This window comes from Lichenostomus cassidix, chromosome 9 (assembly GCF_008360975.1).
Source record: "Lichenostomus cassidix isolate B80296 chromosome 9, HeHo_3.0, whole genome shotgun sequence".
Lineage (NCBI taxonomy): Eukaryota > Metazoa > Chordata > Aves > Passeriformes > Meliphagidae > Lichenostomus > Lichenostomus cassidix.
In genome coordinates, this window is record NC_139490.1 from 21,993,839 (window position 1) to 22,011,589 (window position 17,751).

A 17,751-nucleotide genomic window follows, 5' to 3' on the forward strand; every position below is an offset into this window, starting at 1 on the left:
TGTGTTTCTCCCCATGTTTGTACCCAGCAGGCTCAATGCTGCAATTTCCCCCATAGGTTTCAGAGCCAAGAAAAGGCTAGTGAAGTATGTGGGGCTGGCCAGCTGTGACAGAGTGGATCAAAAGGGAGCTGCAGGAGTACAAACCAGTCCCCAGGAGGAAGAGAATAGGATGATCCTACCTTTTTAGGTGAAAAAACACCCAAGGTGCCTCCATCCTCCCTCATGGCCACCCCCATTTCGGCCAGCAACGCTTCCCTGAAGGAGCAAGAGAAAGAAAAGCCTGTCAAAACTCCATGCACCCCTGGAGCCAGCACTAGGATGGAAGCCCATGGTTTGTGCCATTGATTGCAATGTAGGGCTTGCTACAGCTCTCATCAATTCAGGTGGGTTTTTCAGAGCAGCCCACCTCTATACAGGCTGACATGGTGGTACTGGGGTGCCCAGGGGGCAACCCAGGGTCCGGCTAGGTATTCAAACTGTTTGGCTGCTCCAGGAACTCAAGTGCTCTAGCAAAGTGCAGAGCATGGGAAATGCCCAAGGAATGCCATCCTGTCCCATCCCATCCTCTCCCATTCCACCATGCCCAACCCACCCACCTCTCCATCCGTATTGCTTCTGTCCTTCGCAGCTTCTCCTCCCATGTCTCATTCAGCTCTGCAATGATCTTCTCTGTTTCCTGGCAAGTGTGGGTTAAACATGGGGTTAGTGTATCCCTTGGGCAGCACACCTGACCACTCTGCCCAGTTCTGCCCAGCATGCTTCAGTGAGACACTGGGCCCACTTTCGGGCTTGTTTATACAAGCTGCAGCAGCATTTCACCCACATCTTTCTATCAGTCCTGTCTTCAAAGAGTGAGGCACAAAGACCAGCCTCACCATTCCCTTGCTGTCAGCCTGCTCCTGCACCATGCTGAACCAGGAGCACTCATCCCATGACAGGAGTGCCCATCCCAAGCCAGCAGCACCTGTCCCACAGGCAGTCATCCCCCACAAGGCAGCACCACGAAGACCCTACAACACCCAAACCCTCAGTCTGGGCAAGCTCTAAGTCTGTCCACTCCACAAAAGCACATCCAAGTATTGCTTCCCATGAGGATCACCCTTCATGGGTTTCCAGAAAATACCAAGCCCACTCTGCAAACCCCAGAGCATTGAGGTGAGCCCTTCATCCTGCAGGGCACCAGCCTCTTACCTTGAGTCTTTCAATGGCCTCTTCGCTGCCTGGAGCGAACATGATGCGCTCGTGGAGGCTGGCAACCGAGGCAGCGCGGCTGGACAAGGCAGAGAGGGAGGAAGAAGGGCTGATCCCAGCAATGGCATTGGTCACTGTGGAGAGATTGTCATGGCGGTGACTCAGCTCTGCCCCTCTAGCATCATTATTGTTCTCAAAGTCGGACACATCTATGGGCATGGAAGGAGGGATGGGCCGGGGAAAGACACACAGACAGGATGACAGAGAAAGACAGAGACAAGAAAAGCTGTTGGGAAAAAAAAAGAGTGGCTGGTGCATTGAGAAGAAAGCCAGGAATTACAGGAAAAGGCACAGGCAAGAGCACAGCGGTGCAGACAGCAACAGGACAAGGGCAGGCACTCTCTACCCCAGCCTGGGCAGCCTCTCAGGGAACAGGGCTGTTTGGTGAAGCAGATGCTGGAAGCAGCCTTCCCAGGCTCCCAGGGACACTTGTGCAACACCAGGTCCTGCATCCATCGGGTCTGGGATCAAATGTCCTCCCCAAGTATGTGCCACTGCCTCTGTCGTCCTCCCCATCTCATACAGTCTGAGTGGTTTTCCCTGCCCAGATGCCCCAGAATAGCCAGATCTGGGAGCAGAGAATGAGAAGGGAAGCGGATGAGAGGGGGTGGCCCTCTGCCCCACAAAGGGGTCAGGTAGACAGGGCAGAAGAAGTGGCTGGATTCCCTCACAGGATTTACTCAAAGGAAGCCAATGGCTTGGCCAGGCAGCCAGAGAGTGAAGCCAGGACTACAGGCAGCGGTGCTTGCCAGCTGGCACCCCAAGTGTCAGCTGTGGCGGCTTAGGAGACAGGTCTCAGAGTTGCTCCTCCAGCCCTGAGGAGTTCCTGGGTCTCAGAGCACTGCGGCAGATGCAGGCAGGGCACAGGTTAGCAGGTGCAGATTAGTCAGCCATCTCCCTTAGCCCACATCCAGGGAAGCTGAGCAAGGAAGGGACAACCAGGCCCCTGTCTCCTCAGCAGGCTCACCATAGCCTGGCTGCCCTGCCTGACCCAGGGTGGGATGGGGCCACAGGGCTTATCTATGGGCAAAAGCCTCCTGGCCACCACCACCCACCACTCTGTCAGCAGAGAGCCATTCCATCCCACCCAAGTGCCGTGCCAGGCTCCAGTCCCAGGGAGACACAGCACCAGCAGAAGCAGCAGCAGCAGCAGCGACAGGAGACACCAGGACAGTATGAAGGAGGAGGTCCCCGTGCGCATTGAGCCCTTGGCATGGCCAAGGGGAGAACACTGGTCCCTTCAGCTCTATGCCAAGCCCAGGTGCTAACCACAACTCGGCCACCATCCCCTCTGCCAGCTCCCTAAGGATGGGCAGCCTGCAGGCACACACCACTCCATCAGCAGGGGTGCCTGGGCACAGCCCTTCCCCATGCTGCACGGTGCCCCTGGGCACAGCCTGTGTCTCCCAAAAGCCGTGAAGCAACAGAGAGTACCAGTGATGGGGAATACACACATTTGGATCCTCCCGCAGCAGGATGGGCTAAGAGAGAAAGAGAGGGCAGGGAGCGGGAGTAAGACAGAGAGAACAGAACAAGGTGGGGTTCATCTCAGTAGGATATCCGATAGCACAGGGAGGGGAGCCCATGGGCATGTGCAGTCCCAGTAACACCTTCCTGGCACCTCTGCTGGGTGCTGGATGCTGAAGATGGCAGGTGGAAGGGAAGAAGGGAAAGTTTGCTGGGTGGAAAGCAGCTCCCCTGCGACAGGAGGGGATTAGGGGCTGTGAACATGCGTGCAGGGGCTCACCAGAGGCAGCACGATGCTGCCGCGGGGCCAGTGGAGCAAGATGCAAGGTGGCTGTGGGGACATCAGCCCTGCAGGCTGGCAGGACCTCAGCCCATCTCTGCCTGGAGCCACTGGCAGAGTGGAACCATGGTACCTACTGTCAATGATGTCCCCAAGGCCCTGGGCGTAGAGAAGGTCACGCAGACGTGCCACCTCATCCTTCAGCTCCCGGATGAGCTTGTTGTTGGGATCCTCATTGATGACAGCATTGCAGCGGATCTGCTTGGCACGGTCAGCATACCTAGGGAAGGGCAGGGATTGAACAGGGGCTAAACCCCAGCTGCTAGGCAAGCAGGATTCTTGCAGAGCCCCTCCAGCAAGTGATCCTTTGGAGGATCCCAGTGCCAGGACAATCCTTTGGCCCCTTGTCTGGGTTGCAGGTTCCCTCTACAGTACACCCCCAGCCAGGGACAGCACAGAGGTGAGGAGAGCACGTGGCAGTACCTGGACCTCACACAAGCCCCCTGTTCTTGCTCACTGCAGGGAGAACAAGGGCACTTCTTCCTACCTGAGGGTGCTGAGGGTCTCATCGTAGTTGATGTCAGCAGGACTGAGAGCAGCAACCATGGCAGTTCTGGAGTTGCCTCCTGCACAGTAAGATACAGCCATGAGGGAGATGCTGGCCCTTGTGTCCCCTGTCACACCCTGCTGGGCAGCCACGCCCATCACCAGACCACACCCCCCCACCTGTCCTCACCCAGGTTCTCCCGCAGCAGCCAGGTCAGCACCGAGTCTCGGTATGGGATGAAATCTGTCTTCTTCTTCTTTTTGTTCTGGGGAATGGAGAGCAAAGGGAAGGGCTGTCAAGTTGCCTGCTCTCCTCAAAGAGAAGGTGACAGCTGGTCCCCATCCATGGGGACTTGGAGGAGGGTGACTCTCCCAGCTACTGCAACCTTGGGCATATTTGCTCAGGTCCACAGGTCCTGCCTGTGAAATGCCCTGAGCTGGGAGGGTTGTTTAAGGCTGGGTACTGAAAGCCCCAGGGTGAGGAGGAGGCTGCCAGCCCCCAGGAGAAGAATAACTTGAGTCCAGGCACTGTCTCACTCCCAAACCACCCTGTAACCCACTCCCACCCCCTCCCACCCCATCCCACCATGCTAAAAACCAATGCCCCCTTCCCCACCTGGCCTGGGCACCTACCTTGTTCGGCCCCGAATCCTGCAAAGGAAGTGGAGAGACTGTTTAAGGGAGCTGTTTCTTTCCTTGGCACCCGCCACAGATCCCTTACTCTCAAGTAGAGAGTGGCAGGCATGGGTTCCCATGTAAATGGCAACCTCACCAGCCCAGCTTGTTCCAGCTGCAGAGACAGCTTGGGATGTGTCTGCCCATCCCTTGGAGCTGGAATGCTCCATCCCTTGGGACTAGGCCCATCCCTGCTGGCCCGAGCCCATTTCCCCCAGTGCTGCTGTTTGTCCATGCTGTGGCTACCTACCATTTCAGCCAGGGCAGAGATGACCTTCCCCAGAGTGGTCAAGGACTTGTTGATGTTTGCTCCTTCCTGGTTAGAAGAAGAAAAGCCCAGATGCTCAGGCCCCATTTCAAAGCCACTCTAAAGCTCAGGAGAATGAGGAATACCCAGTATGGTGTGGGCAAAGAGCAGCTGGTCTTACTGGGTAACCAGCACCTCACAGCTGGGACTCATGGGCCCTGGTGAAACTGGCACTAGGCAGCTTTCAAACACAATCCTATCAAGGATTTTGGCAGTGCAGTGGGCAAGGAGCCAGGCAAGGAAAGGAGATGTTTTGGGTGGGGATGAGGGAGGAGGACTTGGTGTCCCCACCGGCAGAAGGGGACCTCACATCAGCTCTCACCTTTAGCCTCGTGCCCTTGGCGCCTGTGGAATCAGCGCGCTCACTCCCGGCCAGGTCCACCAAGCTGATTTTGCTGACCTGCAGGCAGAGGGGAGGCTGTCAGCCCTGTGGGCACAGCAAACTTTGCCCAGCACGAAGCCAAAACCTCTTGCAGGATGACACTGCTCTGAGGGCAGCAGTGGGCTCTGCTGGGTCATCCTTGCAGGATTTGGTCAGCAGGGCTAATACTCTTGCAGGCAGGGCTGAAGGGCACCAGCTGCCAAATATCCTCTCCAGGGGCTGATCCCTTGAGGGACCACGAGCCCAGCATGTGCCTGGGACTGATCTCCCTCCTGCTCCAATCCTCCACCAGGCCTCATCACCTCGTCCCCAGTGCAGATGGAAGGACACAAAAGTCCTTCCTGGATCCACATGGGTTCCCCCGAGTCCTTCAGGCCATGCTCTCACCTTCTCAGTGGTGATGTCTGTCTCGGCATCGTGCCGCTTCTGTGTGAAGATGATGTTGAACACAGCGTGGGAGCGGCTGCTGGTCTCATTCATGTTGGTAGCAGCCACTGTGCTGCAGGGACAGTAGGACAGGGAGGTGTGACACGCTGTGAGGGACACTGGAGCAGCTGGTGACAGGGCTAGGGCTCATGCTAGGACAGGGTACATGGTGGGAAGGCAAGTCTGGAGGACAAGAGAGGACTCTGGGAAAGACGTGCACAAGTTCAGGCTTTTTCCTGCTGTCTCCAGTGCATTTGAAAGCAGGAAGAAGGTAAGGTGAAAGCAAGTGGGGGTACCCAACACTCAGCAAGAAGGGAACTGCCACCTCCAGAGCAGAAGACTAACAAAGGAAGTAAAGCAGGACCTTCTAGAAGTGTCTGCAAGCTTTCCAAACCCTGTCCCTTTCCTCCTTCTCCAACTCACCGGGCTTTGTTTCCAGAGTCCATAAGGTCTTGGATGTCATTGTAGGATGTCACAGCCAGCTTGGAAAGGTCCTCAACATATGGACCCATAAGGGGATGCTCCCTCACCCGCAGGTTCCCCTTGTTCTTGGGGTTCAGGAGGTCCCTCACACGTTCGCAGTAAATTTCCATGTAGCTCACCTAGAGTAGAGGGCACAAGCAGAGCTAGAAGAATGAGCCACCCAGGCACCCCCAAAGAGGGCTCTGCACACTGGCACAATCTACAGAGCCAGGGGAGAAGGCTGGAAGTGGGCTAGGCAGGCAGTGGGGTGCCTACCTCCACAGAATAGGACATGTTGTCATTCGTTGTGTCGTTGATGCGGGAGAAGAGGTCCTCACAGAGCTGCAGACAGAAGAGCCAAGCTCAGCTCCCCGCCAACAGGATGCTCCTGCCTGGGGTACCCAGACCACAGGGATTTCTGCATTTTCACCCCCAAAACCAGCCAATGAGTGCTGGGATGGCTCCTGGGGAGCTGGCAGAGCCCCCCATGCTGATATGGGGCATCAGCATCCCCAGAGCCCCTCTGTGTCCTGCTGGGCCAGCATGCAGCAGCTCTTGGTAAGTAGCTCAGCACTTGGACTACTGTTACTGATGTACTTTGGCCTTGCGTGGCCAGACCACAGCCCATCCGGGCTTGGAGAGCCTGAATGACCCTCCTTGGCCCCCGACTCCATGGCAGAGCCATGCCAGCTCACTGCCATGGTAGTGCTGCATTAGACCTTGGCAAAACCTGGCCCCACTGCCACCCTGCTGCCCTCTTTCCTCCCAGGTCCGTTTGTCCCTTGGGCATCCCTCTGGGACCACGGGGACAGGTAGCTTTCCCCAGGCATACCTGTGGGATGATGCCTTGCTGGTCCTTCTCCTGCTTCCCCATCATAGTGTAGGATTTTCCAGCTCCTGTCTGCCCGTAGGCGAAGATGCATACATTGTAGCCTTCAAAGGCGTGCTGCAGCATCTCCTCGCCAATGTCCCTGTACACTTGCTTCTGGGATGCATAGTTGATGTCTGCAGGCTGCACACAGGAGGGGGACATGGAGAAATTTGGCAATTTGGCCCTCCTGTCTCTCCCCAGCCCAGCCCTCTAGGTGGGCTCAGGCCTCTCAGTGCTTACCGTAGTGTGGGACCAGTAGGAATAGTCAAAGCTGAAGCTTTTTGGTGTCTCTTTGGGCTGCTTTGGGTTCAGGATAGCTAGGGACAAACAGATGGGAACATGAGGCCACCAGCCACCCATGGTATCCCCATGTCCTCCCCCCCCTCCCCTGCCATGTGGGAGGGGTGAAGGGTGATGGGGTTCAGTCCAAAATGGTCCTAGAAGGTAGACTGGGACACTCCCAGCTCTGCAGATGGGTCCAGAACCCCCAGACCCCAACGGTGGAAGCAGAGGGGGTGGATGCTATGGCCAGCAGAGCCCACAGAACAGGGCAGAGCCTTGCCCAAACATCCTGCTGGACACAGTGAGGGGGACATGACTCCTTCCCTTGGGTTCCTTCCTGCTGTGGCACCTGCCTGTGGGAGCCCAGCACTGGCACAGGAGGGTCATGGCCTTCCTCTCCCCATGGGGGTGAATGTCCAAAGCTCCCATACTGGCACCTGTGGGGTGGGAGCAGCTGCAACCCTGTCAGGGCTCCCTTAGAGCCCCTCCTGCCTCTCCAGGTCCCCAGCCCCAGCAGGGTGATTAATGCCTCGTGTCACACCACCAGCGGAAACAAGAGTCTGCTTTTGTCATCCCCTGATGAAAAGGACGTTGCTATGGAAATTGGAGACTGCATCACTGCTCTTCCTCATGCGATGTTTTTTTTCCTCCTGTAGAGCATTTACGATGTGGTTTTTTCTGAAACAACAGATGCATCAGAAGAAACCCAAACCAGCGGGTAATCACGAGATTCAGCCACCAGCCGTGTTGGGTGACATTGAGGTGACCTTGCAGGCCTGTGCAGCACAGTTCCCCTTTCCCACTGCCCCAGCTGTTCCCTGCCACCACCAAGGACAGGGAAGCCATAAGCCCTGAGCTTTCTCCACCCCAACCTGCTCTGCCCAGCAGCCGGCAGTCAGCCAGGGCTTGAACCCTCTCCAGGTTCCAGCTGGGGCCTTCCTGAGCAGCCCCAGGCACGGTGCAGCTCAACACAGCGGTGTGATGCCCAGATGTGTAGTGTTATGCATATAGATGCTTTCTGCTCTAAATTTCTCCTCCATTACCCCAGTGGATACTCATTCTACTCTCCCAGTACAGGTCCACCACTTCTGGTCTGAGAACAACCCAGCCCCGCCTGCAACAGCAGCGAGGCAGGCAGGGGAAGGGTGGTAAGTGGGGTCAGGATCCAGCCTGACCACAAAACCACATGGTGCTGCTCAGATGCTCCTTACCATGGACAGAAGCCCAGCTCTGGCACCAGAGGGGCTGGCATGGGCTCCCTGCCTGCCCACCCACTGTAGACAGCCTGACTCCAACGCTCTGGACACCTGCTGCATTCCAGGCAAACTAATTACCAGGAGAAAGGGCTGGGAAGTAACAACTGGCAATCCTGCAGCAGCAAACAGGGATGTGAAGGTCCCTGGAAGAGCAGGACTTTGTGGGCAAAATGGGCAGTCGTGGTGGCTGCCCATTCCTGATCCCTGCCGCTGCCTGGCTGTTGTGCAGAGGGCATTGTGAAGAGAAGCAGGGGTACAGGCCATGCAAGAAGTGGGATGGAGCGCCTCTGATGGCTCCTGGTGTCCAGCCTGGCAGCCCCACCATGTCACCATGCCACCTGCGCTCAGCTCCAGTCTGTGCCTGGCGGAGGTGACCCTCACCACAGCGAACAGGAGCAAGAATGAGGCAGGATGGAGCTGCACAAGGCGACTGTTCTGCATCCCAGTGCCAGCCCATGCTGGGCACGGGGCAGGGCAGCAGCCGGGGATGGCACCAAGCAGCTCCAGGCATCCCAGCTGCAGCTGCCCAGCTGGCATGGGAAACCAGGGATTGGGACACAGGGGAGAAGGGAGCATCCCAAGAGCAGGCATCTCCTGTCCTGAGCTGAAACACCCTTCCCATGCCCCTGTCATTCCCATTTATTTGCCTGCAGGCAGATGGGTGCTGCTGGTTGAATTTTTTCTTTTCTCTGACTGGGCATATAGGGCTTTTGCAAAGCTGCTGCAAAAGGTTCATGCTCTGGGCCAGCGGGATTCAAAAGGCCAGGAAGGGTGTGGGGATGAACATAAACATACAGACAAGGGTGCAGGAAGGAGGAAAACTTCTGAAGATGTCCCTTGCCTTGCCCTGAAGAGCTAGCAGCATGGCAGAGCACAGGTAGTGGGCAGGCACCAAGCAGGAGAAAGCCCAGAACCCACATCAGAGAAAATAATCACCAGATTTTAAAGCCAGCAGAGGCACAGCTCCAGATGGAGAATATTAAAGGATCAAAGACCCTCCTCACCATCCTGGTGGGAGCTGTCAGGAGAGGGGCCAGGAGTGCTGGTGCCCAGGATGGTGCCCACAGAGTGCAGAACACCACAGAACAGAGCAGCAGTGCTGGCGAGCAGGTGGGTGGCTGTGGCAGCTGGAAGTTTGCAGGCAAAAGGGCAGCAGAGAAAGGCTGATCCCTTCCCACCCTGGGCCCCGCTGCTTCCCACAGGGCTCAAGGCATTGGGCAGGAGAAGAAACTGCCTCCTCCCCAGCACATGTAAAGGTCTCTGCAGATAATCCTGGGAAGGGGAAAACTTGCTCTCACTCTCCTCAAACATGTTTATCTTTGGCTTCTCTGCGAGGAGTCGGGGAGATTGAGACAGTCCTGCTCTGCTGGTACTACTGGTATCCTCCTGCCTCCACCAGCCACAGCCAAAGCAGGCTTCTGAGCCCCCCACACCTGCTCCCCAGCCCCCCTGGCCAAGAGGATTAGCCAGTGGTTTGTCCATTCATGGAGAAAATCCTCGGTGTCAGCAAAGGGCTCCTGCCTGCAGCCCTGCTGCCCTCCCTGGCGCAGGCAGAGGCACGGGCTGGAGGGCTGGGGGCACAGCCAGGGTGTACAGGGTGAGAGGGGCAGCCAGCTCTGAACAAACACGGCCATGGTGGAGGTGGGGCATGCCTGATGCTCTTGACTGGGACTGGGGCACGGCAGGTCCCCACCACCCATCAGAACCAGAACTGGGGATATCCACCCTGCCTATTCCCTGGCCCTGTGCAGGTGGGAAGCTCCTGTGTGCCCAGAAGGCTTCCTTGCCATAAGCGCAGAAGCTCTGCACCCCAGGCAGATGGAGAATCCCTGTCCAGCCTTGAAGGGAGAACCCCCACAGGATGCCAGAGCCCAGCAGGTGCTGCACCACAGACCTCCCATTCCTGCTCCCGAGGCCTGCGGTGACCAGGGGACCCAGTGGGTCCCAGAGTCGCCCTGCACCCTTGGGTGGCCTCCTCTCCCCAGCACCAGGGTTGTCATAGCAGCCTGCACGGCGGGGGTGGCTGGCAGCAGTGTCTCACCCACCACTGGTGACGCAGGCAGCCCCGGGCGGGCAGGCAGGGAGTTATTTTAGACACTGACCCATCTGGAGGCTTCCAGAGCCAAAGAGGAGGGATTTGGCTGCCATTCTCATCCTGTACTGCCAGCAGCTGTTATTTAAAGAGGGGCAAAGGCTGGATAGGTTCCTAACAGGACATACAGCCCTGAACCCCCATACTACATCCCCCACCCTGAGCACATCATTCCCTTGGCAAATCCTCCTCCCACCCCTCCATCCTGCTGCAGTTGCATCTCCAAGAGTCCCAGAGAAGCTGGAATGGGTCCTGGCACGCCACAGTGAGTGGTACCTGGCCAGGCAGTGCCATCAAAAACCACTGGCTGCCCCATGCATAGCCTCAAGACCAGGCTGGATGTGGAAGAACCTGATCTATAGTGGAAGGTTGGAATGAGATCATCTTTAACGTCCCTTCCAAATCAAACCATCCTGTGATTCTGTGATTCCTCCCTCACTGTCTACCAAGGAATACTGCCCCTTTCACTATCACCAAAATCCGAGGGCTCGGTGCCAAGTAGGTCCCACCACTGCCATTTCAACAGCAGGACTGCATTTCTCTATGGGAAAACTGACATCCTCCCCACATCTCCTCCTCCAAATGACTCCAGGTGCTACAGGCATCCTCACCAAGAACCCCTCCAGGCCAGTGCTTGCTGCTGTGGCCACACCAGGCAGCACCCAAAGCCCCCCTGCCCCGAGGCACTCACTAGTGGTGCTTCCCGACATCTGGATGATGCATTTCGATTCCCGGCTCATCTCCCGGGAGTTGAAGGGCCGGACGCGCACTGCCACCTTCACTGACGCTCCCGCCATCGCGCTGGCTGGAGGTGGGTCCTGCTAGCGAGGAGCAGTGGCTGTCCTGTGGAAGGGGAGAAAAGGGGGTTAGGAAAGCTTGCATTCCAATCCGCATCTTGAGTCTGTGTAGGATGAATGGAAAGCCTGTGCAAGGAAACCTCCTGGCAACAGTGTTTTGCCTCTGCCTGAAAGATGACATTTTGTTTCATACTGCCCTCATTTCACCTCTCCCTTCTCCCCATTGCATCTCGGTTCAGGACCCCCAGCTCAGTTCCAGGGGCCATCCCTGACCTTACCCCAGGGCAGCACTGGGGCTCCATCACCCTGCAGCATCACTTGGCAGGCACCCCCAGCAGATGACAGAACCTTGTAGGCACCGTCAGCATCAGCAGAACCCCCAAGGAGCAGCTTTTCCATCCCACGGAGCCAATGGCACTGAGCAGGTACCCCCTCATCTGCAAGCAAGCCCCCAGGCCCCTGCCCATTTCCCGAGCCTCCTGCCTCCACTCCAAGCCCAGCAGGACAGAGCAGAGTGGGGAGGAAAGCAGTGGCATTCCATTGAGAAAGGAGGCGGCTGTTGAACACAGTCACTGGCATGTGCCTCCCATTCAGCTCCCACAAAGCAGACATGCAGTATCAGCACCAGCAGCCCTTCCTGGGAAGCCAGTGGCCATTGCACTCAGCTGAAGCTCCCAGTTTACCACCATTCTTTCGCTCCTTTTGCTAAAAAATTATTCATCACAAATCTCACAAGAGGAAACAAAGCGCTCGCCAACATCTCCCAGAGCAGCTGCCCATCCCTGCGCTGGTGCCCATGTGCTCTGGAGCCTGTTCTCACCTTCCCTGAGCTGCACTTAAGCCTCACCAGCACTGGCCAGAAAATGATACTGGGATCCTTCCTTACTGGGATCTGACCTCTGACTGCTGCATCCTTCGGGATCCTTTTGAACCTGACAAAATCTATTCCTGCCTTCTAACGTCCATCCCTTTTCCGGCCTTTCCCTGCTCCGTGGCTCCCCATGCAGAGCCTGCTGGCAAAAATGGAGCATAGGACCCCTCAGAAAAGGGGCAGGAACCTCTCCTCTGGCATCCCACCTGCAAGGGTGTCTGTAAATTCCCTCAGGCTTTTCAAGCCTGGGTTTTGCCAGCAGGATACTTGCTCAGGGAGATCAGGGAGGAATGAGATCCTTAGGCACAGCTCTGGTTACACGGGCCATGACCAGAAGGAAATGGAGCAGTAAGGATGGATCTTGAACATGAGACGGCTTTTCCCATAGTGGAAATGAAAAATTCAGGACAATTTGTGGAAACGAGGCAGGGGAGAAAGGGAAGAAAAAACCAAATCCACAGAATAGAAAGTATCCCAAGAGAAGGGGATGGCTATAAAACTACCTGAGGTTTGACAGCTCTGGTTTCCAAGGGGTTGAGAGGAAACCATAGGCAGGTGTACCCATGGCACAGTGGAAAAAATTGCAGCAAGAAAGTGTTACAAGCTTGGCACTGCCTTTCAGAAACCCTTTGCATATTTTAAAATGAGCTGGCATGTCCAGCAGTATGAGGAGGACAAAGCTTCTTCTGTTGGAGTTCCCAAACCCTCCTCTTATCTTCCCGCTGGGACGGCTCTGGAGCTCCCACTGTGCTCAGCCAGCGATCACACCCACAAATTCCAGAGTTCAAGCACTTGATCTCAGGCTTTCTTGAGCTTGAATTATTTTAAGCAGGTGTTTAACACCACCCTTGAGTCCCTAAGCCAGCGAGTGGGTTGCTGCATGCCAGTGGCCTCTACCTCCCCATTCAGATGGGGAAAGGAAAAATTAAACAGAAATGCTTGCCAAAGGGGAATAAAAAAGCTGTTTTTCCCATGAAATGATGGGATGTATTCCCATGTGGAAGGGCTGCATCTTCAAGAGGCCATAAACTCGAGCTGCTCCACCCTGTGGCACCATTCAAGGACAATGCATACATCCCCAGGCTAAATCCCATCCGCACCTGACAACTGCCCATGTCAAACATTTCCCTCTCCTCCCGAGTCAAGACAGATCCCTTCCCCCAGCTCTGCAGTTTCTCCAGCTACCAAGACCTCTGAAGAGGTCCCTGGACTCCTGCCTCCTGCACAGCCATCAGAACAGTACACCCATCAGTGAGCCCACCAGCCCCAGGACTAGCTGCTGCCTGCCACGGGCCACCTCAGCCCCTGCCCTTTTTTCCTCCCACCCCTGTGCCATTCCCAGCCGATCCAGCTCTATCACTTCCCATGAAGAAGCGCTGGTTTCCCTTTTGAACCACTTTTCCATGTGGCTCATCCAGCTGTGCACCTTCCATTGGTGTTGCTTTCCTTTCTCTGCCTTCTGCCCAGTCAGCGCCACACCCACCATTGCTGGCCATGAGAAACTCCCTCCTCGCCAGCAGGACCTTTTCTCTCTCCCTGCCATCCACAGCCCACATCCCAGTGTATTTCCATCTGGCTCTCCTTGCACAGCGGTGTGAGCTCCTCTCCCTGCCAGTATTCCCTGATGCAGAGTTCCATTTTCTGCTCCAGCCATTTCCTTCAGCTTCCTTGGCTGGCAATGCACTGCTTCCCTCTGTTCCTCTGCACCTCTCCAATTCTATCTTTGCCACGGCAGCACAAGGACCCCAGGCAACACTGTGTGTGTTTGGGGACCACCAGCAGACACTGACCCAGCTGCTTCTCACCCTCGTTTCCTTCCCCTGACTCATTTTCCTGGCTCAGCTGCGGGGAGGAATCCAGCCTGCACCCCCTTCACACAGCACCACGAGCCACAGCATCACTGGTCATGGGTACTGAGCATCCTGTAAAGAGAGGGGCCAGGCTGCAGCGAGCAGGGCCAGGGGCAGGGCCAGGAAGCCCACTCCAGCCTGTGGGCAGCTCCAGCCCAGCCAGCTCACTGTGCCTGGGGACAGCCAGCCACCGCCTGCTTAATCCGCTGCCATCGAGAGAAATTCAATAAGCCATGACCAGCCTTTCGCTGGGAGTGAGCCAGCATGGAAGCCCCGCTCCCTGCTCCCTCCCTTCCACCTCCCAGAGGCAGAGAGGAACGGCCAGGGAGCCAGGGGGTACATCTGCACCTGACCCCAAACTCTACAGGGTATCTCTTCCCCCACTTCCCCTGCAGCCTGCTGGCTCTGCCCATCTCTATGACACACCGGTCACCCCTGGTGAGGAGCCATGATTAACTGGATCAGCCAAGATTAACTGGGCAGAGATCAGCTAATGAAACCTCTCTTAAGTCCAAGGGCTACCAACTGGCAGCCTCTCCTGCTGAGAGGTGATCAATGGGACAGGGAGCATTGTACCCAAGTGCCACCAACAAGTAAGCTCTTCCCCAAAGCATGCTAAGGAGCATGCCATGCTGCCGGTCCCCCAGCTCCAGCAGATGATGAGCTGCCTGCGCCCAGGGAAATCCAGATGAGTTTCCCTTTGTCTGCACACATCCAACCCCATGTCACCTCAGTGGTGAGGGTGGACGCCCCGTCTGGCTGCACTAGTGTGTTCTCAGCAGCCACCAGGCTTTGTTGTGGCAAGCCCTTCCCCTGCACCCTTTGTTGGGGCCCCCAAGCTCTGACCGGGACCAGGGGACTCTGTCCTGCCTCTAGGGCAGCAGGGAACATGTGGCTGGATGACATGGCACCACCAACGCCTGCCAGCTAAGCTGGGAGTGCTCCTCACCCACCTCCCGCCCCACACAAGGGCACGGGGCCATGACAGTGCAGTTTTCTCAGAGCAGCACCTGCAGGCAGTGAGGCAGCTCAGAGGACAGCCCAGGACAAGGGCAAGAGCCCCCCATGCTCAGATGAAATCCAGCCCCTGCTTCCCCAGTGCCATCATAGGCACCCTGCCCACCTCACCTCCTGCCCACCTCAACGAGGGACACAGCTTCAGGGCAGGGTTTGCAGCTCCCTGAGAATTTCCATGCAGATTCAATTTGCAGGTAGCAAATGTAAGGATGTGGATGAGGGGTTCTGCTCCCCATCCCTGCTGCAAAGTAACCCCATCCCCCATCCCTGCTCCCTCCATCCTGCTTCCAGGCACTCAAACCCAAAGCAGGGAAAAGCTGCACAGAAAAGGCAGCGAGCTTCAGTGGGAGCCCAGCATTGCTGGGCACAGAGAAGGGTAGTCAGGGAGGGGAGAGACAACAGGTTCCCACATGACCCAGGCCTTGAGGGGCTGCAGCTCTTGCCACATGCAGGGAGGTGGAGGGTGGTGGCAACATCTTTGCCAGCACCAGCTGCCACCTCCCAGACAAAATGGAGGTCAGCAGCAGCAGCATGCCGAGATGGCAGAGCCACCACACCCCTGGCCATACCCAGGGGAGGGGGACGGTCGGCGGCCTCCCTGCCCCCCTAGTTCCACAGAGGCCACCTGCATGGGGCTGCTCTGGGTGCTGGGGCATGGAAGGATGCCTGGCTGTGGGGTGATAGGGGAGATGCTCGGATAGTTCCTTGTCCTCCCCGAGCCCTGATGCTGTTGCATGGGGACCTGAGCAGGCAGGAGACCGGCTCACATGGGGTCTGCAGGATCTGGGGGAGGGGTCACTGCCCCGTGAGGGAAGAGGGGAAGGAGGAGGAGGAAGAGGAGGAGAAAGAAGCAGAGGAGGAAGACAATAGGGCAGGTGCAAGGCTGCTCCCTGGGAACCTGGATGACCATGCATGGAGCTCTGCACTAGCCCTGCACCCTGGGACCTGCCCCTTCAACAGCCAGCAGCCCGCACTGGCCCGCAGTGACATGGCGGCCCTTGTCCAGCCGCTCCACAGCGCAAGGTCAGCGGCAGCTGCTCGTCCTTGGGGACAAGAAGAGTCTCAGCATCGCAGCATCTTTGCCAGCTACCCGCGGCGAGAGCCCCAGGTGGGGCATCCACCATCTCCCTCCAGCGCTGCTGTCGTTAACTCTGGAGCATTATGATGATGACGCAAGATGGCTCAGCTGCATAACCAGAGCATCTGCCCCAGAGGGAAGAGCGGGGGTGGCTCTGGGGTGACAATGGGTTCCTGTGCCCCCCGCCATGGGGTGCGGGGATGGCATCCTCCCCTTTCGCACCCTGGCTGGGGCCGGGGCGGCAGAGACATCTCGTCCGCGGGCAGGCCCCCCCTCCCCAGGCTGGATCCTTCTGGAAGACGGGGCGGCACCCGGCGGTCGCCGCGCTGGGGACCCGAGGACAGTTTCCCCCCCCACACAACTTCGAGCATCGGGGGGCACAGCAAAATGGCCATCGGCCGCAGCCCCCCCGCCCCGCCGGACCCTCGGGGATGCGCATCCCGATCCCACCCGCCACGCCTAGTCCCCGCCGGGGCCACGAGGGGCGGTACCGCCACCCCGGAGCACCCCCGTCCCCTCCTCAGCCAGCGCCCGGGGGGCGCGGCGGGGCTGCCCGGTCCTGCGCGATGCCGCCCGCCCCTACCTGCGATGGCCGTGGCCGTGCCCGGTTCGGAGGGGCGCAGCGCTCAGCCGTGGGCGGGGGCCGCCGGCATGAGGCCGACCCGCGCGGTGCGATGCGGTGCTGGTGTCGGTGCCGGTGCCGGTGCCGATGCGGGTGGCAGCTGCCCCGCCCCTGCGGTCCCCGCCCCACGCGCTGGTTGGCGGCCGCCGCCGCCGCCGCCGCCCGGAGGGGGACGGGGGGACCGGGCGGGCGCGCTCGGGGATGCAGCGGTGACGTCAGCGCATCCCCCAGCCCCGGGCGTGCTGCGGAACCGCCGCAGGGGCGGGGCGGGGCGGGGCCGCGCCGCACTCGGCAGCCGTCGCTCGGCAACCGGCACCTTCCCGGTACCCCTGTACCTCGGTACCGCGGTACCCCGGACCGTATAGCGCTCCCCGGCGCGGTACTCCGAGGAGCGGCCCCCGCCGGGGCTTCCCGTGCGTCGGCCCCGGCGCTGTCAGCTCGCTCCGCCGTCCGCCGAGCCCCCGCCCGCAGCCCGGGGCTCGGCCGCTCCTGCCCATCTGCGCCCGGAATTCCGAGCCAGCGCAGAAAGCGGATTATTCCTTCGCTGCCAGCTGTTTCCAGCGGCACGGCCACCCTCGCCCCGCGGCAGCCCCGAGGCCGCTGCCCCCTCCCCGCCCAACCCATGCCCCAAATCTCTCCAGAGGACAGGCAACTGGGATGTTTTCTTCATTCGATATGTCGTCATCACTTTGGTGGGATGATGGCTGGGCAGCTGTCCGGGGCTGACTGTGGGTTCCATCATCCATGTGGGAGCGAACACATCTGCCCCCAGCTCCTCTCAGTGATAGCCATCCCTGTGCTGGGCAGATGTGCTCTCACCTGGCACCACTGCCGGCCCCAGTTATGGACTGCCTCTGTCCCATATGTCTTCACCAGCTCTGCCAGGTGGGAATTGTCACCCCTATGTTACCATCCCTAAACAAAGCTTTGCTCACTGAGGGGCTCCTCTAGGCAGGGACTCATTCATGGATCTGCTAAAGCTGGCAGCAGGCAGCTTGTTTGCATTTCAGGGTATGGATGGCAGAGAATGTGCTGGAGGATGGGCATGATGCAATGGACTGTGGGCACACGTGGCAGGTAACAGCACACTGAACTGCCACATGGGGCCTGTGGCATCATCAGGATACACTGGGATGCTCATGATCCGGGCTGAGCCTGCAGAGCACAGCTCGCTGTGGCAGGCACTGTGGCCATGTCCCAGTCCATAGCTCTGCCCTGG

The 17,751-nt window shown here is 58.3% G+C and overlaps 1 protein-coding gene across 15 annotated transcripts in view; it reads right to left on the reverse strand.

Annotated features, from left to right (window-relative positions):
• Window positions 1-16,729, reverse strand: part of KIF1A (kinesin family member 1A) — a 41,613-nt gene extending 24,884 nt beyond the window's left edge. For 5 of the 15 annotated variants that reach the window (XM_085069812.1, XM_085069814.1, XM_085069813.1 and 2 more), the window contains exons 1-17: window positions 16,494-16,729; window positions 10,989-11,140; window positions 6,908-6,984; window positions 6,629-6,808; window positions 6,073-6,138; window positions 5,758-5,936; window positions 5,296-5,407; window positions 4,849-4,926; window positions 4,470-4,535; window positions 4,178-4,195; window positions 3,735-3,810; window positions 3,546-3,624; window positions 3,136-3,278; window positions 2,706-2,732; window positions 1,192-1,400; window positions 597-676; window positions 180-255 (exon numbers count right to left, since the gene is read on the reverse strand). In XM_085069812.1, the coding sequence (XP_084925938.1) occupies window positions 180-255; window positions 597-676; window positions 1,192-1,400; window positions 2,706-2,732; window positions 3,136-3,278; window positions 3,546-3,624; window positions 3,735-3,810; window positions 4,178-4,195; window positions 4,470-4,535; window positions 4,849-4,926; window positions 5,296-5,407; window positions 5,758-5,936; window positions 6,073-6,138; window positions 6,629-6,808; window positions 6,908-6,984; window positions 10,989-11,094 (1,572 nt within the window). In that variant the 5' untranslated portion in view covers window positions 11,095-11,140; window positions 16,494-16,729. The remainder of the gene's footprint in view (window positions 1-179; window positions 256-596; window positions 677-1,191; window positions 1,401-2,705; window positions 2,733-3,135; window positions 3,279-3,545; window positions 3,625-3,734; window positions 3,811-4,177; window positions 4,196-4,469; window positions 4,536-4,848; window positions 4,927-5,295; window positions 5,408-5,757; window positions 5,937-6,072; window positions 6,139-6,628; window positions 6,809-6,907; window positions 6,985-10,988; window positions 11,141-16,493) is intronic. The other 10 variants (XM_085069824.1, XM_085069817.1, XM_085069816.1 and 7 more) reach the window with 5 other exon arrangements.
• Between the last annotated feature and the right edge of the window lie 1,022 nt (window positions 16,730-17,751).